This window comes from Artemia franciscana, chromosome 3, assembly GCF_032884065.1.
Source record: "Artemia franciscana chromosome 3, ASM3288406v1, whole genome shotgun sequence".
Classification (NCBI taxonomy): Eukaryota; Metazoa; Arthropoda; class Branchiopoda; order Anostraca; family Artemiidae; genus Artemia; species Artemia franciscana.
In genome coordinates this window covers 28,246,862-28,274,287 of record NC_088865.1, presented here as the reverse complement: position 1 = coordinate 28,274,287, position 27,426 = coordinate 28,246,862, and the positions used below count along the sequence as shown (strand labels likewise).

Here is a 27,426-nt window from a genome sequence, read left to right as displayed (position 1 = left end):
AAGCAATTCACTTGTTGTCATGAATACAACAGACTATGACAACAAAATTTTCTCGCATTTAAATGACACAATTACATATCAAACAATAACTCATGATCCTACTGATCAGTTCACTAATAATATTATAAATGAATTAAAGCAGCTAAAACAAAATGGTAAAATCACCCCACAACTATACAATAAATTTTTTCCCCGTGGTAGTTTCTGTCCTAAACTCTACGGTTTACCAAAAATACATAAACAGGGTATTCCCTTAAGACCTATTGTGGCTTGTACTAAAGCTCCCGCTGCCAATATTGGAAAATGGCTTTGTGCAGCTTTCAAACCTTTATTGTATTCTCAAAATTCCTATATTCATAACTCGGCAGATTTGATTAAAAAACTTAGCAACACAAGTATTTCAGAAAACACAATAGTTAGTAGTTTCGACATTGTTTCCATGTACACAAATATAGATGTAACTACTTCAGAGGAATTGTTAAAAAACAAAATAGAAGAAAATTACCACTTGATCGAGACTTCAGCGACAGGAATTGATTGTGAAGTTTTAATGACTCTTGTTAAAATTTGTAATAAGTTTTCTATGTATTTTCAATTTCGCGATTCTTTTTATCAGCAAAAAAATGGATTACCCATGGGGGCACCTTTATCCGGGCTACTAGCAAATATTTACGTCGAGAATCTTGAGAATTGGGCATTGAATTCTTATTTTCTAAAACATGTCTATTGGGGTCGTTATATGGATGACGTAATTTCACTTTGGAATTATGGGGAAGCTGAACTTCGGGGCTTCTTAGATCATCTTAACACTTATGACCGAAATTTGCAGTTCACCCTTGAAGTTGAAATTGAAAATAAACTACCGTTTTTAGATGTATTAATTATTCGTAAAGCTGATGAACTGGATTTTACTATATATCGAAAGCCAACACAAAACAATAGATATCTTCACTTTAATTCAAATCACCCCCCACAAGTTAAAAGAGCAGTTGTAATTTCCCTCATTGATCGTGCCCTAAATATTTGCTCCCATTCATATATAAATGCAGAAATAAATTTTATCAGAGATATTCTTTTTGGTAATGGATACCCCATTCCTTTTGTAAATAAAATAATTAGCCGTAGAATAAAAAGACATTCTTGTAAAATCGAAGAAGATACTTCACAATGTGAGGCTATTGATAAGCCCTCAAATATTGTCTATCTTCCGTATATCCCAAAGATTACAACAAAATTAAAAAATATTTGCACAAAAAATAATCTGTACGTAGTTTTTACTAATAATTTTAAAATCATCAATTTCTTAAATTCGGGTAAAGATAAGACCCCAGTTACTCGCCAAAGAGGGGTTTATCAAATACCCTGTGATTGCGGAAAATACTATGTCGGCAGGACCCATCAGAATCTAGACAAAAGGTTACATCAGCATAAAAATGACATAGACAAGGCCTTAATTTCAAATGGTTCCAACAATTCCTTTGATTCTGCTCTAGGTTGGCATATTTTTAATAATCCGTCCCACATGATACTTTTTGAAAACTCTTCACTCATTAGTAATGATTTGGGAATAAAACAGGTGGTTCGAGAATCAATTGAAATTAATCTCAAAATCAATAAAAATATTTCTTTGAACAGGGACTTGGGGGAATACTCACTAAATTCTTTATACTCAAATTTAATTAAAAATGATCTAACAAAATATTTTACTAAACCAATTTATAATAGTACTGAACCAACTACGAAAAGGCCTTTGAGACAGGCTGCTAAACAAGCAAGATTAGCTTTAAGAAATTGCATCTAATCATTTTATTCTCTTTAGTTTGAATGAGTTTATATTTCTTCATTTCATTCTTTTCGCCAGTCCTGGTTGAACTTCGCTGAAGTAAGGATGCTAGGGCTATATTTAAAAAAAAAAATTGTTTTAATAAGTGTTTTTATATTCAGTTTTAATTCTCACAATTTGATGTAAGTTCTTTTATATATATATATAGTATTGTATTGTGCTGAAGACGGCCCTTGGACATAGGGCCGAAATATCTACATAAATAATTTCCATTGTCTTGAAAAAACTTTCCCTATTGTTTCTACGTTGTATTTGTTTGTTAGATTCTCTTGTGATCAAAATTTTCTGTGAACCTGTTCATTTTATTTAGTTGAATAGGACAACAAAAAGAGAGAGGTTAATTTGACAGCTAGATGGTAAGTTTAAATTTTTTTTCTCGCTATTCTACCTCTTTTTAAATTTCTGAATATGTAAGGGATTTACGTTCGAGGGGAAGAACTGTCCTGTTATGAAGAAGATACTTTTTACATGTTTTTTATAAAACCAAAACGTGGTATTTATGCAGGCAGGATAATTTTTGAGTACCTTTTCTACTTCTGTACACTATTCTAAGGCGTAGAAAATTGCATAAAGACAAATCTACGTCTGTTATAATCTATTAAAGAAATAAATCTTTCTGTAATTTGGATTGACTTTGATTTTGTTTTAAGATTAAACGCAAAATAATGAAAGATTTTATTGATTAAAAAAATTGATCCCTTTACCAGGAATCCTTGTCGTTTAAAATTTACTGTATTTTGTTTCATTTTGCACGCAAATCAATTGCTCTTTTATTTGAGATTTTAAAAGTATTTAAAAACAAACTTATTCCTACGAAAAATATCACGAAATATATTCCCTATCACTTTGTCAACCACCAACGCTATTTTAGCGTCTACCCTCCCCTAAAAAAAAAGTATACCGGGGTCCTTGTCCTGTATATAATGAATACTGTTTATATACTGTTTATACTGTGTATAAAATGCTGTTTATTGTATATTGTTTATCAATACCCAGCCAAAAAAGAAATGTCTGTGTTTTTTCTAAGAATGTGGTGTACCTAAACGTTACAATCTAGTCAAGACAGGAAATTCGGCTCTTTTTGTGACAGGGGTGATCTATGGTGCCGGATTTTACAAAGCTCCTGTAGTTATTACGATTACTTTGGGATTTTTTGATAACTTTCAAATAATTTTCTTCTTTGTGCCTGTCCAGGATTTCAAGCCTTAAAAGAACTTACTGAGTGGAAAATGATTGGGCCATAGCCTCCAAACATTTGGAAGAACATCATAAAGATGCACAGTAGAACAGGTTTGTAGAAAAGCTTCTTAAAAATTTCTCTGATATGAAATTTAGGCTTTTCAGCTTCTTTATCACAGTTTTCCTTGATTCTCAAGTATTCGTCAGAAATCTCAATTTTCCTAAAAAAAATTGGGATGATCAAAGGCATGAACTACTGCCCAAGAGAAGTGAGGGCTATGAAAATAATTTTAAATCAGGGTTGCCATGGCCTGACAATTTATTTATTTCTTAAAAGCAACAACAGTAAGCGTTAGCATTTTGTTATACAACACAACAACAAACAACGACATAAGATCATAGTTTTAGTCATAATGAGATACGACTGGCTCTAACTTCTCCTTATAATCATCTTTAGCTCAGCCATCTAGGTGATTAAGGAGGGTTGAACCATTTTACTACTCATACGGAAAAACTAAATTATAACCTGAAAAAAGCTAAAGCTTTCAAAAATCTTCAGCGTTTTCTGGACGTGAAAAAACTAATTATAGACTGAAGGTGCTGAATTAACTTTCTACTTAGAGAAAATATTCTTTTTTTAAATTGGAAATCTATTTTGTACATTATATTCAAATGTCAAAATATCAGGTTATTTACGCTAAAATCATGACCTTTGAAAATATGCAGTTGAGCAAGTTAAGTTAAGCTTGATCCATGTAGAGGAGATCCGGGAAACTGGTAGAAAGAAAACACAAAAAGCTTCATAAAGTCATCAATTACCACAAAGAAGGGTCTCTTAATCAAAATGAACTCATGAAAGGTCCTTTAGAAAGAACTTATAGACAGAGAATTGTTTGAACATAAAATTGAAGTCCTAGAGCTGTTTTAAGTAACGAAAGAGATTTCGCCAAATAAAATTGCCAATTTCTGCCATTTCGTAATAAAATGTAGCAATTGAAAATTATAAGAGAGCCAATTGGACCAAAACTATCTAAAATATATTTGAACAGTCTCGTAGTTTCAGGAGCCACGTTGCCACGTGGCCACATATGTGTCCTTAAGGATAAAACAGACAAAACAGAACAGTCATTTTAAACCATTTATGAAGAAATACTAATAAGTATGTACCAGCTGTTAGCGAGGAGGAGCTGTTGCGACAGGATGCCTGAAGCCCCCAAAAGTACAATTTTAGGCCCAAATTTCTAAACTTTACATGAAAGGTTCCTCAAATTAAAACCAAGAGTTAGCGGCAAAGTTACCACCGGTGAAAAAATCACTAGATTATAGTAATTCTTAGGCTGATTTAGTAATTTTCGTCAATAATCTAGTGACTCATGCGCGGATTTAGTGTTTTTGTCTTAGGCAATATAAAAATCACTAGAGAGGTGACCTTGGTGAGTGGAGTATACTTTCTCAACCTTCCTTCGCTGTAAGAAATATGTTTGGACTATGCCTTCAGTATGATTTTTGGTAGGTGAGGGGGTACAAATAAAGCCCCAGAGTTGAACAATCTTATAAATATGGGGAAATATCACTAGTTAGTTTATTTCGCTAGTTTTATAGACTTGTGTTGTGACACTCAACCACTATGGTCAAAGGTAAGCACAACCTGTCTTCGACTCCTTTAGTCAGTTATACGTACGATTTGTGACTGACCCTCAAGGGTCACCAGTAAGGAAGCTCTGTCTCCGACTCCCTTTGATGAACAGTGCGCATGCTCAGTGCCCTTTGGTCTGGGGTTATCCATCTTCAAATACTTTTAGACGGCACTGCGTACGCTCAGTCTCGGAGCCACATTTGTTAAAAAATGCGAACGGTTCGTCTCCAATCCTCTTTACCAAACAGTAGTTAAGATTTGTATCTGAAACCTTCGGTTAGTAGTGCGTGCACTTCATCTTTAGCCTCTTTCGGTCAACAGTGACTCTCTGAGCACCTTTGGTAAACTGTGATTTGGTAAACCTTGATCACCGACCTTCTTTGTTAACAGCACATTCAACTCGTATCCAGTCCCTTATAGTCAACAGAGCATAAGCTCCTTTTTTTCCCCATTTTGGCAAACAGTGTGTACATCTTATCTCCAAACTCCTTTTTATTTGAGTCTTTTTGCACCAAGGCGGGACTTGGCTTGATTCTGCACCGATTATAGACTTGGTTGGTTTTTTTTACACAAAGTCAGGATGTTGCTAATTTTTTCCTTGAATCAAGGCTTACCTGTTTTGTATCGAGTCTCTGCAACTCGGACTTAGATCGCTTTTGCGCAAAGTTGGGACTCATTTTATTTTGTACCGAGTCAGGGCTTAGCTCGTTTTGGTACCGCCGTCAACCCACAACTTGGACTCAACTTGCGTCTGTAAGTGAAGCTTTCAGTTGTGTTCGCACCACGTATCCAAAATTCCACAGCTTCGACTTGATTTGTTTTTAGACAAAGATTGTCTGCATCTTAGACTTGCCTCATTATTGCACTTAGATTACACTTAGATTACATTACCTGCACTTAGAACCCTTGCATGTTTCTAGTTCAAACAAGGTGCATGTGTGTACCTTTTTCCTAAAATGTTAGTGGCTGAAGGGGGTTAAATACTATAAGTTAAATATTTATTTCAAAATTTTCGCCCAACGCTAATGGAAGCTAAAGGGGTGGCCAGGGGAAAAAGGGCATGGTAGGGGTCTTGTTGGCCATATATGTGCCCGATTAAAGGGCACTGGAATTTTCAATTTCCGATGGAATGAGTCCCTACTACGTTTCTACAGCCATCCGTTCCAAACCAAGTGGCTAGAAAAAAAAATGATAATACACAGGGGACCATAGCCCTTTAGAAAGTCAGCACTACTCGATCGACTCTCAATGAACAACATTATCTTCAAAGAGTGGAGGCATTTCAAGAATGGCACTGCATTGCATCATTTTAAGAAGCAATGCCACTTAAAATTTTATTTGTCAGGTTTTCCTGTGTCCTATAAAATTCAATATATACTATATAAATACAATATTTTACTATAATACTATATATTTTTATATTCTATAAAATTCAAGGATACTATAAATCCTATTCAAAATTAAATGGCGCATTTTACATAACCTAAAATTTATCCCAACCGACAAACAAAAGACAATTTATCATTTCATAAACCATTCTTTACAATACTTTTTCCTTACGGTTTTACCATCAAAGTACGTCCTTGGCTATTCTCCTACAGAATCGATTAGTGAAGTCATTGAGACGAAGAAACTGCCCTTTTTATTTACTATAATCTAAGTGGCACTATATACAGACAATTTTCCCATTAATCAAGTGATTTAGGTCTCCAAAACGCATCATTCATATAAATCATACCATCAAAACACTTTAAAAGATCACATGATTATTGTAATGTATTTTTGTTTTTGTCGTGCATAAACTAATGAGAGCTTGTCCATCGTTAGCCTCGAAGTAAACGACTGAAATGATATGGGTCAGAATCATTTCATTATAGCACTCATTTTCATTTTAACGAATAGAGCTTTGTGAAATGTGACTCTAGGCTTAGAGAGACGGTCAAGGGTTCAATTGAGCCTCTTTCTCATATAATGGAAAAGAAACATCTTGTCTGTAGGCACCCTTGTGCTAATGCGTGCGCATGTCATTTACAATTTACACATTTTGTGAAATAAATATTAATAAAATGTATATAAATCAAAAATATCTATAATGACTATTTTCTCCTTTGGCACATAAAAAGTTTCATGTTCCCCTGTTCTAAAGATTTCACCTATCTACTGGCAAAAATTGAATTTAAGACAGACTTTGCTATAAACTTACCTTCCGCGAAGCCGCTGTAGGGACTCTTGAGCCTTCGTATTGTGTCCATTCTGGAGTAGCCATACAGGTGATTCTGGCTGGAACCACATGAATAGATATGCGATAGGAAATGCAAGTCCAACAAGAGTCATATCTCTCCAGCCCATAAACGATCCCATCACGTACGAGAGCAAAACTCCGCTGAGATTGAAAATTGAAGGAATTGTAGCAAGTATTCCCCTTAGTTCTGGCGAAGATATTTCACTAGCCTGTAAAATGGTCTCGTGAAACAGTATTCAACCAATAGCTAAAATTGAACTTCCACTTTTGCTGAAAAAATTACGTAAGAGAAAATAGATTATGATAATCTATAAAAATTATGCACGCAAAATACAGAGGAGAGGTCTTCCTTGCCCCCGTTTGTCATCATGGTCAAACTTTTAGTCGGGCCTGTACTGCACTTAAAGCAATCAATTTAAGAAACGCAATATGATTCTAATTACTGTTACATTACCTAGGAAAAAAAAACAAGAAAATATTTTTTTTTTAAGCTAACAAAATTAAATAGCTTATGGGCAAAAGCCGACTACCAAAGGAAGCTAAGACCAGGAAAGCTTTGTTACTGCTGCAGCTAGAACTGATGTTGGTGCTGCTGCTGTCTGAATTATACTACACAAAGTACGTTTAGGTAATGTGAATTCCCTTAGGAACACTTCAATTCTAAGGAACCGTGTTCTAACTGTCACTAACTATGAAAACTCTCAAATATAATAAGTGTCAGGCACATTCGTCCCATATTTCTTCTAAGGAAGAAGAAAGGAGTTCCAAGGAGTGCGAAGGAGTTTCAAAATACTAAAAAATCACTAAAATATCTAATAAGCCAATTACAGAGAAACAGGGAAGACATTCATGGCTAATATGAGCAATTAGGATGCGGGGTGCAGAGCCTACCCAAGGTATGTATTTGGCCTTTTGTTTTAAGTTTCCGCAACTAGATGTAGGAAAATGTAGCATAAACCATGACGTTCACGATGGATAGGTCAAACAGGCCCTGCATAGGTTCCTTTTTGTTTGAGGATGTAGTGCCCAGTCTGCTATTTGACCTTTAAAGGGGTAATGTAGTTGAAAAGATGTTCATAAGTTTTTAAAGCTCCGCAGGGGAAGAGTGTCTTTTTACTCAAACTCCCATACTGCTATTCTTCAACTCTCCTAGTACTTAGGTTACGTAAAATCTGCTAGACTTAGATTATGCTGAAAAATTGAGTGCCTTAGATGAAAATGTGAGTAAAATGAATAGATTTTTGGAGGTTTTGAGAGGCCAGGGTGCAAGAATAGGTTTGAAGTCTAATATTAAGAAGCCTAATTCGCTGACTTAGAAATAAGTGAATGTGAAGAGGTAATGTTTATAGCAAGAAGACCGGTCTACAGCTTCACTTACTTAGGTAATATCGTTAGTAAATGACAGAGGGTGCAATGAAGATCTTAAAAGTAGAATAGCCAAAGGCAAGGTTTTTTTTCAAATTTAACAAAGTTTGGAAGAATAGGAAGATTAGTCTACGAACCAAAATTATAATATTGGAAGCTAGGATGACAGAGGCTAAGCGTGGTTTAAGCATGGGTAATCCTAAAGATGGAGGGCGATTTGTTAGGGGTTTTCTTTCATTTGGGTGCCCGTCTAACTAACCGCATTTCCAACAGTGGGCTGTACGAAAAAAGTGGTTCAATTCCGTTTTCTAGGGCTAAAATGAGAGAAAAGTTGAAATATAGAAATAAAGTTTAAAGTAGAAATGACTAGGACGCGTTCTGCGGATGAGGGATGACAGATTTTCCTAATATCCTCCTTGTCAGCCGACCATTTAGGGTCCAAAAAAGCAGGTCATCTCCGAATCGGGTGGGAAGATGTCACAAGGAATGATTTAAGGGAAACTGGAACCTTTTTGGGAAGGTATAAAAAAAAGGGGTTTGAATTGATTTGGATAGAGGTGGAGCCTGCGTAATTGCGTTGACCTGAGGCAGCTTGGTCCTGAACAGAGTTGTTAGCAGTAGTGGTAGTAAACAGGTATCTAAAACTACCCATGGGCGGTTCCTCTAGAAAACAACAAAGAAATCCTCCTCCGTCTTCCAAAGTGCCCAAGCTTCAGATCCATACTTGACCACTGTCATCACTGTACCTTCCAATATTCTAACTGTGTTTGCAGACTTGTCCTCATATTTTTCCACATTTTTTCAGCTGTGAGAAAAAATGTTGGGTCTTGGCTATTCTATTTTATACATCTTCATTGATTCCAACATCTTTACTAATAATTCTACGCAGGTAAGTAAAGCTACCCACATGATCAATCTTCTCGTTAACAAGTCTCAGCTCTCAAAAGCTCAAACAAACATTCACGTGGCTCACATGTTTATCTAGGACACTCAATCATCTTGTATAATATATTGCCAGGAGAGTTTTAACTTCTCGTTTGATTCCATGCTCTCCCATAGCCTTTGCCGTGTTTCTTACAACAGAGTCCGTCAAAGTAATCCATTTAGATGGGGATAAAATGCAACCCTGCTTAACTCCTGATTTAATAAGAAACCGGCTACTAACGTCATTTCCTAACTTAACTGCAGCAATATTGTTTTCGCACATAATATCAATCAAACACTTGTTCACAATCTATAAAACTTAGGACTAAAGGGGTCTCATCCTTCAGGCACTATTCAATTACCAAACAGCTCGTGGTAACGAACTGTTGTAAGGAGTGATCCAGCTCAATAGTAACCGAAACTCTAAAAAAAAGGAATTTTGATACCAATAATTACATCAAAAGAAAAGCTTTTTAATGCTGATTTTAAATATATAAGTTTCATCAAGTTTAGTCTTACCCATCAAAAGTTACAAGCCTGAGAAAGTTTGCCTTATTTTAGAAAATAGGCAGAAAGCCCCCTAAAAGTCATATAATCTTAACGATAACCCCACCATCAGATTTAGCGTATCAGAGAACCCTACAATAGAAGTTTCAAGCTCCTATCTACAAAAATGTGGAATTTTGTATTTTTTGCCAGAAGACAGATGACGGATGCGTGTTTATTTGTTTTTTTTCCCCCAGGGATGATCGTATCGACCCAGTCGTCCTAGAATGTTGCGAGAGGGCTCATTCTAACGGAATTAAAAGTTCTAGTGCTCTTTTAAAGTGACCAAAAATTGGAGGGCACCTAGGCCACCTCTTCTGCACATTCCCCCCCCCCAAAGTGACTGGACCAAAATTTTGAGATAGCCGTTCTGTTCAGCTTTGTCGAAAACCTGACAACTATGTCTTTGGGGACGACTTAATCCCCCACAGTCCCCGGGGGATGGGCTGCAAGTTACAAGCTTTGACCATTGTTTACATATAGTAATGGTTATTATGAAGTGTACAGCCGTTTTTAGGGGGACTTTTTCTCGTTGGGGTGGGAGTGGGTCGGTTGAGGGGGTTACGTGGGAGGATCTTTCCGTGGAGGAATTTATCATAAGGGAAGAAAACTTCCATGATGGGAGCCCAGGATTTTCTAGCATTATTTAAAAAGAAATAATGAGAAAATAAATAAAAAAAAATTCACCTGGAAGTAGTGGGTAGCATTAAAACTTAAAACGAACATAAAATATTAAGTATAAAAAGGTTTTCTCCTTCATAATACCTTGCTCTTTACGCTAAAGTATTTTTAGTAATTACAACTATTTATTCTACGGCCTTTGTGATTCAAGGTTCATTCTTAAAGATTTCGGATAAAATTCAAGCTTTAGTGTAAAGAGCAAGGTATTGACGAGGGGGCAAACCCCCCATATACACAATAAAAATACTAAATTATAGAAGTTCGTTACGTAAGTTAATTCGTAAGGTACGTATGTTTATTACTAACAAAGACGTTCGTACAAAAAAAAACCTAGTTGCATTTTTAAGTAACCGAAAATTTGAGGGCAACTAGGCCTCCTCCCCTAACCTTTTTTTTTAGCAAAATCATCCGATCAAAACCATTAGAAAGCCATTTAGCAAAGAAAACCAATATACAAATTTCGTTTTGATTATTCATGTGCGGTGAGCCAAAATCAAAACATGCATTAATTCAAAAAAGTTCAGAAATTAAATAAAAAAAACAAGTTTTTTTTAACTGCAAGTAAGGAGAGACATTAAAACTTAAAACGTACAGAAATTATTCCGTATATGAAAGGATTTGTCCCCTCCGCAATACCTCGCTCTTTACGCTAAAGTTTTTTATTTTTTAAAAAATTAGAGTTGTAAGAAAAGTCAAACTTTAGTGTAAAGAGCGAGGCGTCGAGAAGGGGACAACCCCTCTCATATATGGAATAATTTCTGTACGCTTTAAGTTTTAATGACGCTCCTTACTTGCAGTGAAAATTAGGTCGACACATCCTCTCCTCTTACTAAAACCACACTGTCTTCTCTTAAAACTTTGTCTACAACATCTGAAGTCTAAAAGCATCATCATACTAAGTAATTTGCCTTTTACTGATATAAAGCTAATGTCTTTATATTTACCACACTCACTCTTATCACCTTTCTTATAAAGGGGTTTAATAGAAGCTTTCCTAAAATCATTCGGTGCTTCCTTTTTTTTCAAAAATCATGCTCGTAATCTTCAGTAATTTCCCTCTAAATTTGCAACCGCCATATTTCAAAAATTCATTTACAACATTATCAGCAGTTGAGACCAAAGCCAATTATTTTTTTCCATCCACATCAGCTCAGAACAAGATCAATTAAAATTTTTGCTGGTATCTACAGTTTGCCAAAAAAAAACTAGCTATATTATTTAAAAGCGATTGTGTGATAAAAGCTTTTTAGTGCTGAAAACACATTTGGAAAATTTATTTTAATTATAAAAATTAGTGAAAAATCTACAGCATAAAATACCTTATTTAATAATTTTACATTATTATCAACGAAGTGATAAATAGGCCCTTGCTTAAAATGGTGACCGACGTTATTCCCTCGGTGGTTACAACTGAAAACACCCCCCCCCCCACGAAAATAACTCCACAAAAAAACCAAAGAGATTACCCCAGGAAAATACCCCCACCTGAAAATACTCCCCGTGGAAAATACAACCCCGCCAGGAAAACATCCCTCAGTGAATAATGTCCCCCCGCGGGAGATACCCCTCCCCCTGGAAAATAAGGCTTTCCAAATTTGAGTTTTGTTTTTTTATTTACCTAGGGGAAAATAATTTTGCTACTTGGGTATTATACACCACTCACTGAAGTTTACTCTGTGTAAAATTCGAGGACAAACCAGTTTCTTCATTAGTTTCTTTCAGCTTTGCACGAGACAAGACAGATGCAAGTGACAGAATAGATGGGAAATTTGCTTGTGACAGAGATAAACATAGACACAGACACACACAAGCATAAACACCCACACCTGTGTTCAAAACCTGTTTTAACAGCTTTAAAAACAATGTGATTTCTTTGAGCGTAAATGGGTGTGTGTGTCTATGAGTGTATGTGTGTGTATGTAAATGTGTGTATATGTGTGTTTATGTGTGTATATATATGTGTGTGTGTGTATGTCTGTGTGGTTTCTGGAAGAAAATACAGCTCATCTCTCCCTGACTTTGGTAAAATAAAACAATAACTTAATAGCCTATCTCAGACTCTAGTACTATTAATAAAACTAAATTCTTAGTCCTCTCCTAACTCAAATTTAACAAAAGAAGAAAAAATAGAAAAAAAGTTTTGAATAATGTTAGTTCATAGATAAAATCCTGCTCCATGTATATCCCTACTGAGGTTTTTCACTAAGTTTAAAGGAGTGACTGTTGTGTAAACAGATATTTTTGCATTAAAATGCGTAATAAATGCCTTTGGAATGCTGTAGGTTGCCAGAGGGTGCAGTGGGCCATCCAATGTATGACAATGAGGTGGAAAGCGTCAAAGCAATTTTGCCGGCGGAGGGGGACTGAAATCTAACACTCAGTCTAAGAAACGAGGCATTTTCACTAAGATTTCTCAGAAACGCCTCTTAATATGGCTTAAATTTTAATCGAATAACACCAACCCTCTGGAAATTCTTTCTAGGGTGAGTTAGTCACATGCTGTCACGGTGACACAAAATATGCATAGTCTTGGCTTGAAAGAAATGTAGCATTTTCATTAAAATCTCTCAGAAATAACCAAACGCAAAAATGTCTCTCTTTTTCTTCGGTTGCATTTTCAATTTTTTTGATATGATTTTTGCTAGTATCAAGATTTAAATCAATGGAATGGAACAGGCAGATGCATGTAATAGAGCAACAGAAACGAGGCACTATCATTAAGACCTCTCAGAAATACTTCTTCATAGGGCTGGAATTTACCTCTAATAACAACCCTCCCCCTCTGGAATTGCTTTCTAGGGTGGACTAGCCTTATATTGTCATGGTGGCGTGAATATGCATAGTCTTGGCTCAAAGAAACTTGGCATTTTCATTAAAACCTCTTTGAAATATCCGAACGCAAAAATTTGACTCTTTTGTTGTTCGTTTCCATGTTTAATTTTTCTAAATGTGATTTTGCTAGGATCAAGATTTAAATTAATGGAATGAAACAGGCAGGCGCACCCAATAGAGCAACAGAAACAAGGCATTTTCTTTAAAACCTCTCAAAAATAACCAAATACGAAAATCTGTCTTTTTTTCTTCGTCTGCATTTTTCATTTTTTTAAACGTGATTTTGATGGTATCAAGATTTAAATTAATTGAATGTAACAGGCAGTAGTACCCTATAGAGCAAAAGAAACGATGCCTTTTCATTAAGACCTTTAATAAATACCTTTTAATACGACTTAAATTTCCCTCTAGTAGCAACCCTCCACTCTTCCTCCTGTAATTGGTTTCTAGAAGTTCCCGCCTTCCTTTAATTCATGGTTCTTCTTGCCTATATTTTATCCTCTATAAGCTTTTTCCAGGTTTTGTTCTTTAGTTTGTTGAGTTTTAATTGCTTATTCTGTGTTTTAATAATGATTGTAATTTTTTTTCAGTAAAATTTGTATGTACGAGAGTTTGTTCTTTAGATTTCTTGTTCCAAGATAAAACCTCAACACGTAATCATTTACGCAATGAAATATCCAAAGCCAATGCTAAGTAACCTCAATCTGATTCAATATCTAACTTAACCTGTCTAGGTCACTTGCATCTAATAGAGCAAAACCAATAGCATTAAGATGCTTGTGCTCTCATATGGAAAGGGCTGGAAGCATTGGATCCATTTAATCTGGTAAGCAGACAAAGGACTCCCTCGTGCGTTGAATAGGTTGTCGCGTAGAAAACATTACCTGAATAATAATACTACAAGGGCTTTCATAGTACAGATGACTAGTGCTCAATTCCGTTGAATGGAGATCTCTTTCGAATCCAAATGTGGACAAAAATCTTTTGATTATTAAGACTCCCTGAGAAAAATGTCGTGAAAGAAAATGAAATTTCAAAAAGAAAAAACACACTGAAAGAAAATGATATCCTGAATAAAAATGAAATCCTGAAGATAAGTCTCTTAGAGCATTATGTAACGCCCATGTGTGCACCGTCATTATGTAACATCGTACGTGGATTCTCTTCTCAGTTACACACGGGATTCCCTATGGGCCACTGAAGAAACAAGTCACGTTAGAATGCGCCATCTTTAACATAAGTAAACATCCCCCTATTACATCACAGCCAATGAGATTTTGAAACGTCTGGAAAAACCTCTTGTCGGTGAAATTGCTTTCTAGGGCCCTCGCTGAAATCGGCTACTAGAGGTGCCATGTTGGAATTCACTGTTAAGCTCTTCCCGGTGCAATTGGTTGCTAGGACCCCCCCCCTCCCCCCGTTGGAATTGACCGTTAAGGCTCACAGTTGGAATTGGATGCTAGCGGCCCAGGTGGAATTGGATGCTTGGTTTTTCGGTCGTGTGGTTCAGTGCTCGGTGAAATTGGATGCTAGCGGACCCAGTGGAATTGGATGCTAGGGCCCCCCAGTGTTTAGGTTAGGGGAAGGGTGAAATTGGAAGCTAGGGTTCTCTCGTTGGAATTGGATGCTAGGACCTCCATTGAAATTGGATGCTAGAGCTGTGGTTGAATTGGGTGCAAGACAGCCTGGTGGAACCAATCGTTAGGGTCCGGCGTGTTGGAAATTCACGACTAGCTGGCCGCGAATGTTATTTCCTGGCCCTCAAGGGTCTTAAGACAATTATTGTCTATTAGGTAACACTCAAAGCCTATTGAATAACGACAAAGACCACACTGCCTTTCCATCACAAACACAAAAAACAGGAAGAACAATAGGGAATTTTTAAGACAGAGAGAAACAAATTAGAATGAATATTTCAGCCATATGTCCAAGGGCCGTCCTCAGCAATACAAATAAAAAAAAACAACTTACGAGAGGATAAAATCAATAAAAATAAAATGAACAATTTTTTAAAACAGTCCCAGCATCCTTACCACAGCAAAGTTCAACCAGGACTGAAAAATTAATTGTCATGAAACGAGGCAATTCAATGAAATGAAAGAAAATGATTTAAAAACAGGTTTTTAATGCCAGCCTAGCTTTTTTCGCTGCTGATCTTATAGGTTTATTTGTGACAGGTTCTGTGTTAATATCTATTGGTTTTTTAAAATATTTTGTAAGGTCATTTTTAATTAAATTTGTGTATAAAGCATTCAATGAATTTTCTTCTAAATCCGTATTCAAGGAAATATTATTATTAATCTTAAGTCTGATTTCAATTGCTTCTCGAACTACTTGCTTCATGCCTAAATCATTGCTAATAATGGCGGATTCTTAAAAAAGTATTTTGTGGCCAGGATTTTCGAAAACATGGCTACTTGAAGCAGAATCAAAAGAAATAGAAGTAATATTATTAGCATTCAGAGCTTTGGTGATATCCTCTTTATGTTGTTGTAGGCGTTTCTTGAAATTCTGGTGGGTTCTCCCTACATAGAATTTGCATTAATGTAGCTGAATCCGAGAGATTATTAGAAAATAAAATAAATGAAAATTATGATTTAATAGAAGTTTCAGCAACAGGATTAGATTGCGATGTTTTAATGACCTTGGTAAAACTTTGTAACAAGTATTCAATGTATTTCCAATTCCGTAATTCTTTCTACCAACAAATAAATGGCTTACCCATGGGTGTGCCTCTTTCCGGTTTACTGGCGAATATTTATGTGCAGCATACTTAAAAAAGTATGCACACAAAATAATCTTTATTTTGTATTTACCAATAATTTGAAAATCATAAATCTCCTAAATTCTGGTAAAGATAAGACTCCAGTTACTCGCCAAAGAGGTGTCTATCAAATACCATGTGACTGTGGCAAATTCTACGTAGGGAGAACCCACCAGAATTTCGAGAAACGCCAACAACAACATAAAGATGATTTCACCAAAGCTCTGAATTCTAATAATATTACTTCTGTTTCTTTTGATTCTGCTTTAAGTAGCCATGTTTTCGAAAATACTAACCACAAAGTACTTTTTGAAGAATCCGCCATTATTAGCAGTGATCTAGGCATAAAGCAAGTAGTTCGAGAAGCAATTGAAATAGACTTAAGACTAATAATAATATCTCCTTAAATAGGGATTTAGGAGAATATTCACCGAATGCTTTATACATAAATTTAATTAAAAATGACCTTATAGAATATTTGAAAAAATCAATAGATATTAACACAGAACCTGTCACAAATAGACCTATAAGATCAGCAGCGAAAAAAGCTAGGCTGGCATTAAAAACCTGTTTTTAAATCATTTATTTTCATTTCATTGAATTGCCTCGTTTCATAACAATTTATTTTTTAATCCTGGTTGAACTTCGCTGAGGTAAGGATGCTGGGACTGTTTTGAAAAATTGTTCATTTTAGTTCTATTGATTTTATCCTCTCCTACGTTTTTTTTCTTATTTGTATTCCTGAGGACGGCCCTTGGACATAGGGCTGAAATATTCATTCTAATTTGTTGCACACTGTCTTAAAAAAATCCCTATTTTTCTTCTTTTTTTGGTGTTTGTCAAAGCCTATTACGTAACCCCCAAAGAAACTCTGAAGTAAACAAGCTTTGGCCCTCACAGGTTTTTATGGATTTAACATATGTATCGTTTAGAAAATATTCCCCTCGACCTAACGTACACTTGTACTATACCGTTACAGGTGCGTAATAGTATTGCTTGAGACCCAGGTGCGCGTAATAACGTCTTGAGGAGGTAGCAACTTCAGGTTTACCCCCGGTGGACGTGCTTAAAAGGAGAGGGCTGTCACTACTGGCAACCCTTCATATACGGAATAAATCTGGCAAACTTAATCTGCAAATTTTGTTTTAATTTTCATGTACGGCGAGCCAAATTTGAACCTGCATTAGTTGAAAAATGTTCAGAAATCTAATAATTTTTTAAAACTTAAATTAAGGAGCGACTTTAAAATTTAAAATGAACAAAAAGTATTCTATATATAAAAGAGGCTCTCCCCTCCTCAACTCTTCGCTCTTTATACTAAAGTTCTTATTGTTTTAAAGTAGAACTGTGACAAAGACCCACACATAAGCGTAGTGAGCGAGGCGTTAAGGAGGGGGCAGTCTCTTCCTTATACGGAATGATTTCTGTTCGTTTCAAGTTTTAATGTCATTTCTTATTTTGAGTTAAAAAACTTGTTTTTTATTCAGTTGCTTAGATGCAGGAGAAAACCATAATTATTTAGTAAAAAGGTGGACTGATTCTGTGCGAAATAGTGGAATCAGTAAACTTAGTTGCGCGGAACCATCAAGCACATATTTGACTCTTATATTCCTGAGATATTCGCAAAAAGCATAGTCGATTTAGTGATTAACCTCCATCAGATGTTTGTCCCCTTAAGTTGCTATTCTCTCGGATTTTGAACTCTGGATCCCAGATTATAAAATTAATGGGAATAGTACAATAGAACCCGCTATAAATATCAAAATGATTAGACTACTGTTACACGAGAATATCCGTTAGTGTTACAACTTGATCTGCCCAAATTAGCATATCAGCCGGTTTAAAAACTTGCCTAATTTGCTTACAGACATCTTCAGTTACAGTTAGAGCAGTTAGTATTTCGATTCAGAGTAAGACTTGATCGAACCTGGGACTATATTCTAGGGAATTTACTGCGGATGGAGGAGATGGAGAACTATTTACCCCTTGCTCCTAAACGAATCCCCACTGCGTAAGACAAATTGAAAAAAATTCCGATTTGCACTGAGTAATTTAATAGACAACACTGCTTTCCAACTATAATTAGAATTAAATAAAAATATACTAATATGTAAACCTTATATTTAAGACAGTGAACTTCGAAGTTTCTGCTTCTGAAAGAATGACCAGTCTGTTTGGTGAAAATAAAACTAATGTTAGGAGCAATGTTTTTATGGGGAATTCAGAACCCCTGACAAATAAAGTGATAAGGCCACCAGACCCACTCTTCAAGATGAAGTTTGGGTACTTGTATGATATGGCCCCTACCGCTCAAGTTGTTTATTCATTGACGTATTATAGAACCATTTTTTTTTTGTTGGTTTCCTTTAGCTTAGCATGAGACAAGACAAAGATAAGTGACAGAATAGATGGAAAATATATAGTTTGGGCTATATATTTGCTAACTAGGGGGGTGGGATGGGATTAAAGTTAGAAAACAATTCTTACTTCACAATATACAGAATTATTTTACCTACCACATTAGGCATTCAGAACCACTATAATTTACCCGCACCCCACCCCCATAATGTGCAAATATATAGCCCAAATTTATAGCCTAAAGTGTTACATTTTTATCATACTTAAGTATATTTTATTAAGATTGAGCGTCAGAAAAATATGTTAGAAGAATATTAAGCAGGGACTATACCATACAAGTCCCAAAGTTTTTCTAAGTAAAAATTTCACCCTGATTTATTGATGTATATTTGGGATTTACAATAAAAATATCATCGGGAAGCAATTCAACATTTGCCATGATTTTGAACTTTTTTTTATGGTCCAAGAAGGGCTTATGATTTCGTTTGGACAAAACCTACGTTTATTGTCTGTATAGATGCCGAAAACGGAGCATATTATAGGCCTTTGGAATGACAAACCCAATAAACGGCTTGAGGATGCATGCGCACCTACTCAGTGTTGAAAAATTGGTGACAACTGTTGACTGGATAATAATTTGGCTTTTTGATCTAAGTCATACTTATCCAGTCACTGGCCTGCCTAGTCCTTCTTCGTCAAGTTTCAGAGTTGATTTACTGTATGGTTTAAATTCCTAAGATTTTTGGTGAGAGTATTTTTCAAAAAATGGTCGGAATATTTTATTTGATATTTCAGATTTTGCCCCCAATACTCCCTGGAGAGAAAACATACACTCCCTTAGAAACAGGTCGTCACAGCTTACTCTGTGACAATTTAACATCGATCGACACTTTTTAAGCCGTTGCATTGTTTTTGCGACATTAAATTGTCACATACTATAGTACACACCCTGTAAAAGTTTGGAGGACCGCTTTCCAGATTTTTTTTTTTTTAGAGCAAAACGCTGAAAAACTCCCTGGAAAATCAAAATTTTAATAGACAGACTAGTCTTTTTTTTTCACGAAAGCATAGTGAGTTAAGTTTTTGTTTTCTTCGGGGCAAAAATAAAGACCCACGTATGAAGCCTAAACACACCACTAAACCTATCCTACTTTAATCAATATTTTATATATTTCAATATTTTTATATTAAAGTTTTGCTCCTTTTTGTACGGAGTATCCTGCCTTACTAAGAGAAAAAATCTACCACGAGTGGCTTTATGCAGTGAGTATCTCAATTAAGGCAACCATCGTACCTGCTTAAAAACCGTCTCATTTTATTAATAATTTTCCACCGTTTCTTCATCAAGCATAACTTCATCATTTAAGAGCAGCCAAATTTCTTGGAGTTTTAATTCTTGCAAATTCAATGTTTTTAACTGACCAATTGAAAATTACCTTCCCTTTTCAACCAAAAGTTTTCAAATGATCAGGTTTTCGATGTAGATACATTAGTTGCAAAGCTTGTAGTGAGATGAAAAAAATGTAGAAGCAGATCTCTATAAAGCATTTTCTTTTCATCTCAAATATGTATTTTCTAGAAATTACCAAATAGAACTGTTCTATTTTCAGCAATGTTGAAAAAGAAATAACGTCTTTGTGTTTTTTTCTACCAATCGTCCAAACTGGAACGACAATTCTAATCTCTATTTCAAAAAAATGGAATTTTCTCCGTTTTATTTTCGTCAAAAATGCCAAATAGATATTGGCTTTTACATCCTTTGCTTTTTCTTCGGAGCCGCACTATTCGTTTTATTTCCGTCAAAAACGCCAAATAGATATTGACTGAAAGCGTTTACATCCTTTGCTTTTTGTTCGGAGCCGCACTATTTGAGGTAGATAACCCTATTTTCATCCCTATTTTGAACTGTAACTATTTGGGGTGAAATTTGATGAATTATAAAGTAAGAGAGGGGTTTCCCAGTAGCAATCTGGATTACAAAACGAACATCTAAAATTAAAGATTGGCGTTCTGTGGACTATGTTGATTAAAGAAAAGTATTAAAAGCAATACCCGAAATGACTTAAATATATCGATTTTACTTTCGACAATTTTTGTCCCAGGTAAGATTTTGTTTTAATAGCTGAACGCATGAATGTTTTTGAACCAGTACTCTATGTTCTAAAAGGTTTTCCAAAAAAAAGAAATAACTTACATAAATTTGTGCAGCCATCACATTACATATATGTCCAAATCCAATAACAATTCTACCTGCCAGGACGATTGCAGAGTTAAATCCGTAGGCGCTCATAAGATATCCAACGAAATAAAATGGTGATACCCTCAAAATGGTACCCTGTCGACCGAATTTGTTGGTAATAAGAAAAGCAAATATAGACCCAATTGTTGTACCAAGAGGTGTGCCACTGGCTAAGAACAAAAACAATCAACAGTATATAATGGTGGAAGAAATTCAAACGACTAAAAAAGTAGTCGTCTTTTAGATTAGAAGCACAGATATTGGGCCATAGATGTTGACATAAAAACGTAAACGAGCTCAGACACATAATGGAAAGGGGTTGGCCATGGTTGGAGGCACAGTTGGGTACATGTACGTTCTGGTAACTTAAAGGACGTTCTATTGCGAAAAATGTGCTTTGGGTTTTTCTACTGTCATCAACAATCAGTTTCGGGCATTAGCAATTTCTTGCAAACAGAATATTTGAATGATCAGGCAAAAAATATCGTTGACGTTTTGCCTACTTCCCCTAAGGCAAGCACAAAGAGAAGGTCTTTAGCCCGAACCCATGAAGTCTCTAAGGTTTTTCACAACTATTCCAAAGACTTAAATAATCTTTAAAACAAATACAAACAATCGGAAGCTCATTCCAAGTTTCACAAATTTGCCAATCTCTAAAAGATATATTTATCCTTCAATTGACTAAAAACTAGCCCCGAATGTTAAGTAATAATGTTTAGCCTTATTGCCCCGTACCATATCCATAGAAAACTGATAGAGCTTACCAAAAGTTGGAAGTAAGGAAGGTTTTTGCAGCCCTACTTAAAAGTTATACTTCGTTTGAATATCTAGTAATTTTTGCTAGATATTCGTGCATTAGCAATTTCTTGCAAACAGAATATTTGAATGATCAGGCAAAAAATTTACTTACTTCCCTTCAGGCAGTCTTTAGCCCGAGTTCACGAAGTGTCTAAGGTTTTTCACAACTATTCCTAAGACCTAAATTCTCAGTAAAGCATAATTTACACTTAAAGGTAAATAGTGAGGTGAGGAGCCTAGGGGTTGGTGACTTATTAATTTTGCTTCAAGTTTTAATCTAACTCTTTACTTTCTTAAAAAAAAACAGATTATTTTAACTAACTTACTTACGTTTGTCATATTTCGTTTAAGATTTTCATAAATACGGGGAGCGCTCGCCTCGTCGATCCCCCATTTTTAACGCTGAAGTTTTGCTTTACGAAACAGTGACCACCTAAGAGACGCATATCTCAAAATTTTTCTTCGGGAAGGGATCTGAAATTCCAGAAATTACTTTTCAGGTCTTATTATCTAAATTCCTAAGGGGGGAAGGAGCAGGGATTCATCGGAAAAATATTACTCCTGGAAAATGCCCCTACCTGTTCTATCTTTGTGGATTGACGCCTCCTCTTATCTATCACCCTTTCAGAATTCCTATTACGCGTTTTAGTACAAATATACACCTTAAAATAAAGAAAGTTTGAAGGTGAATTCCACCTCCATATCGATCTAAGAAGCCTCTCACGAAAAGTTGGGCCTAAAAAGGTACAGTTTTTGAAACTTCAAACGCTCCTTCCCACACAAAATCATTCACTAGTGTCCTCCCCCACCCCCCCAAAAAAAAGTTTGGCGTAGCACTGTACAATAACCGTATACAATAATTGTACTGTATAACCCTTAATAAGACTGCACGTAGGTTCTATATAATACATATTTACTTGTATTGGCTGTATGTATGTTTTAAGACCATCGTGGAACCGCGTGGCAGGTCGGCCTCTGAAACGCGAGGGGGTAACTATTTAAATACATTTTTGAAACTTCTACTTCGTTTGAATATCTCATAATGTCTGCTCGATAGTATTTTGACCTTATGTTGGCCCAAAGTGGTTGTTTTAAGGCATAAAAGAGCAGAAATCAGCACCTTCCCGTGGCACAATCTCTTTTTTTCTTTACTGAAAAGGAGCACTAGAACTGAAAATTTCCCCTTGGAATGACTCCTTTCCCGATGCTCTATGATCATTGGTTCAACAAGGATCACCCCTAATTAAAAATAAATAAATAACAAACAAACAAAAAACAGAAAAACCCACAACAGAAGCCTTCTCATAAAAAAAAAACATTAATTTCGTTTATTGCACATAGGACTTTGAAACCTTCGGTAAAAGGTTTCGGAAATACTGACTTTAATAACATAGTTGTTTTTAGGCCTGTTTTACCCCTTTCGTTAGTTATTTTGGCCCATTTTTTGGCTTCATTCGAAACTTACTGAAGTCTGTTTTCCCGGCTTCGTAAAAAAGTAAAGAAAAAGATTATGTCTTCCAAGAAATCAGTTTTTTGAAAGAAATTAAGCTATAACCTGTCAGTTTTCTGCACGAAAATCTACTAATCAAACCGTTCAAGTATTATTTTGGAAGAAAATTTATTTTTATTTCGGAGAAAAGGTGGTTCAAGGCTCTGATATAGGCGTTAAACTCATAACTCTTACCTATCCACTGAAATTCTTCTTCTGATGCAGTAAAATTTCCGTCCTGCTTCATTTTCGGTATAGCTGGTGAGGCCCAACCATCGTCATAACCCAGACCAACAGACCCAACAGAAACACAGACTGTGGCAAGTAGCTGTAACAAAAACCAACAAAAACTTACCCTATGTCATGAGAAATAGCAGAGGCTTAATAAAAAGAATATAGCAAAATCTATTAGTTTATCAGTTTTTAGAGTTCCTTTATGCCCTTTTTATTCAAAACAGCAAGGATTTAAGGAATCCATTCCCTGCATTTGCAAGAAGGTGTTAACCCCATCCTGCGAGGCTTTAACAAATGACATTCTAGGGAGGGGAATCCATAGAGCCGTATTAGTAAGATTGAGAGACGGTAATACTCATATGTATGTTTTCATTCATGGGTAATCTTATTTTCAGATACATGTGTCAGGATAAAATGGGACTTTGCCATCAGAAACCGTTTCTGTAGCCAACCTCCAGGCACTAGTTCCAAGAATTAAAAAGACTATTTTTATTAATGGACTTCTGTGTTGCCTCTTTTCATATTAGCTTTTAATCTATTTATATTATCTGTTATTATTTTATAGTTTCATTTGTTTTATAAGGTGCATTATTAAGTCTAAAAATGTACCTTAAACATCGCCGAAAAGAGTGTGGAGGAATAGGGAGTTTGGAAGGATAGAATCGTACTCCTATTCAGGGTTACTCATGTTCGTCATTAAGGTTTAACGTTGCTCTTACCATCGTGTTTAAAAACTCGTTTCCTGTATTTTTAATCGACATTCAGATAGATTGAGAGGGGTTAGTGCTCATCAGCCCCTCACTGTTTACGTTCAAGTAACGTTCAAGTTACATTCAACTATCAATGTTTAAAATGAGTTGTATCAGAATTATCGAGGCATTAGTCTGGTCTCTGTAGGTAGCAAATTACTGAGTAATATGATACTTTTTAGACTGAGACATGCTGTAGACAAAGTTTTAAGGGAAGAACAATGCGGTTTTAGAAAAGGTAGAGGATGTGTCGACCATGTTTTCACTCTTAGGTTAATAATTGAGAAGTCCCTTCGTTGTCAAACACCTTTGGTCCTTAGTTTTATCGATTGTGAGCAAGCTTTCGATTCTGTTGATAGAACAGCGTTAACAAAGGTCTTATCGTTATATGGTATACCAGAAAAATACATTAAAGTGATTTGCGCTATGTACGAGAATAATACTGCTGCGGTTAAGGTAGGAAATGAGGTTAGCAACTGGTTTTGTATTAAATCAGGAGTTAAGCAGGGTTGTGTTCTATCCCCCTTTATATGGATCATTTTAATAGACTTCGTCTTAAGGAGCACAGGAAAGGCAATTGGAGACCATGGAATCAAATGGGGAGGAAGAACGCTCCTGGACTTAGATTATGCTGATGATTTAAGCATATTAGATGAAAGTGTGAGCAAAATGAATGAATTTTTAGAGGTTTTACGAGTTCAGGGTGCTAAAATAGGCTTGAAAATTAATGTTAAGAAGACTAAGTCACTAAGGTTAGGAATAAGTGAAGATGAACAGGTGACCTTAGGTAACGAAAAGATTGATCAGGTTGGGAGCTTCAGTTACCTTGGTAGTATTATTAGTAAAGATGGTGGGAGCAGTGAAGATGTTAAAAGTAGAATAGCTAAAGCTCAGGGTGTTTTTTCACAGTTAAAAAAAGTTTGGAAGAATAGAAAGATAAGCCTACAAACCAAGATTAGAATATTGGAAGCTACAGTGATGACAGTGGTCAAATATGGCTCTGAAGCATGGACACTCCGAAAAGCAGATGAAAATTTACTAGATGTTTTCCAGAGAAATTGCCTACGGATTGTTCTGGGTACCCGGCTGACTGACCGTATTTCAAACAGTAGGTTGTACGAAAAGTGTGGTTCAATCCCGCTTTCTGGGGCTATAATGAAATAAAGGTTGAGATGGCTAGGCCACGCTCTACGGATGAAGGATGACAGATTACCGAAGATTGTCCTTTTTGGCCAACCGTCTGGGGCTACACGGAAAGCAGGTCGTCCTTGTCTGGGTTGGGAGGATGTCATAAATAAGGATTTAAAGGAAATGGGAACTTCCTGGGAGGGTGTAAAGAGGGAGGCTTTAAATAGATTAGGTTGGAGGAGGAGCGTGCGTAGCTGTGTTGGCCTCAGGCGGCTTGGTGCTGCAGTGAGTTATTAGTAGTAGTAGTAGTATTCTCGAAGTACTAAGATAAAAAACAGAACTTTAGATAAAGGATGGTGGTTGAGGTGGGACCCTCATATCTAGGGTAATTTCCGTTCCTTTAAATTTTAACTTCGCTATTTTCTTATATACAATCTTTTTTGCTCTTGCTATTGACAAGGGTGGGTGAATTTCTTTTCTTCGACTATTCCTCTATATGAAGAAAGGGCTGGGGTGAATATCTCTCTTAATATACCAGAAGGACAACGATTCCTCCCACCTGGGAAGGGAAAAAGGCAGATCGTACCAAAACGGGGTGGAAAGACGTCATAAGAGAGAATTTACAGAAAATTCAAGATTCGAAAGAAGGGGGGGGGGGGGGTAAAGCTTCGAACAGATTGGGATTGAAGAAGGTCGTACGCAGCTGTTTTGGCCTCAGGAAAATTCGTGCTGCAGTGAGTTAATTATGGTAGTAGAAAGTCCCTCAAGTTCCCCCCAAACAAGGTCCTACTATGTGACTGTTTGATCTCTGATTTCAACATATTCAGGAACAAGAAAAATTGCTTGAATTTTTCAGATCATTTACATACGATAAAATTTAGATGAGGATGGGGACGCACCCTAACGTTTTGGTTAGGGCGTGAATTCTAAAAGACGTGAAAACCATTGTATTATGTGGAAAATAAAGAAACTGACAAAACAGATTTTTGACGACCCAGGCGCGAAGCCCCCTTGAACAGGAAAACTCATCAAAATGGTACATTATTGCACATTCCAAATACATATAAACCCTTAAATACATATAGGTTTATTGGGCTTTCTTATCCACTGACCTGCCTATTTAGCACTTTTTTTTATCGAATAGTTAAAGTTATTTTTGTGTTTTTTTCTGTTTTTTTCTCTTTGTGCTTCGCTTGTTTTTTATACAAAGCGGATACGAAATAAATTATTAATATTAAAATGCAAAGAACATTCTGTCGTAGGAATGTTTTCCCTTTCATACTTCAGAGGTTTTTGGCCGGAATTGGAAAGCATATGCGCCTAACCTGGACTAATGAAGATCCGGAATTTAATTAAAGAAAAAAGATGAGAGCCAAAAACTGTCTCTAATTCCTCTTTTATTGTTGTTTTCATAGTGAGATTTAAATGAAGCTAGAAATAATACAATGCATTTTGCAAACAAGTTATATCTATATTCTACATAAGTAATCCCAGTGGTGTAATTTTATGATTTTTTTTTTTGGGGGGGGGATAAGTTCATTTTTATAAATCTGGAGGGGACTCCCCTAGAAGGGAGACAAACGTACCAAAAAGGCTGTTTTTCAATAAAAAGGCCAAAAAAACTAAACCCAGCGGAGAAGGGAATATAGATGGCAATTACGCCCCACCCCTATTGGCGGCACTGAAAAATTAAATGACCTCTTTCCCAATTTTTCTGTGATTTTTAGATGAAGTTAAAATTAATATACAAATATAGTAAACATCAAGTTACACCTAAGAAACGAACAAATTTGACTCTGAGCGATTGTTTTGTTATTATTCTTATTAAAAAAAAATAACCAAATTAATTTTTCGGTCTATGATTGTTTCTGGGGAAACAATGAAAAGGTACCCAATATTTGGTGCAATTATTTTTTGGTTGGTCCCAGTAAAGTCTGTAATTCACTTTTAATCTACTCATCCTAGAAACAAAAATTACTTATCCGTCCTAGTCTATATTTTATGCTCAATTCTTCTTAACCATAGAAAGTGAATTTCGTAAAAGCAAAGTTAAGAGTATACAAAATAACAAACTAGGATATTGAGACTAGAAAAGAATACAGTTTTAATTAAGGTTAATCTGTAAAATAATCCCCAAAGCTGTATTAACAATCTTATCATCGAATAAACATACCTGTGGCAGAAGTTTATACAAAAAATCACAAGTCATATTTGCTCTTTCCTATTGACCGGTGTTAGGCCGACTGAGGATTGAACTCGGAATCACTTTTTATATACCTGCTATGCCACTGAATATTACAATAGATCACCTGGATTTTGTCCTTGCCCTTAGCGGTTTGAAGAAATTTATGGGAAAGTAGTATGTATTGATTACTCTTAATTCCAAAAACGGGACTTTGAACAAATTCGATTCATTAAA

At 35.7% G+C, this 27,426-nt stretch overlaps 1 protein-coding gene across 1 annotated transcript; it reads right to left on the bottom strand.

Annotated features, from left to right (window-relative positions):
• Positions 1-3,039: 3,039 nt before the first annotated feature.
• On the bottom strand, positions 3,040-27,302 carry LOC136025114 (facilitated trehalose transporter Tret1-like). Its single transcript, XM_065700849.1, has 5 exons — positions 27,181-27,302; positions 23,092-23,224; positions 20,565-20,779; positions 6,862-7,109; positions 3,040-3,243 (listed from the first exon to the last, which is right to left on the bottom strand). Exons 1-5 carry the CDS (start codon positions 27,214-27,216, stop codon positions 3,042-3,044), a joined length of 834 nt encoding a protein of 277 aa, XP_065556921.1. The 5' UTR covers positions 27,217-27,302; the 3' UTR covers positions 3,040-3,041.
• Positions 27,303-27,426: the final 124 nt, after the last annotated feature.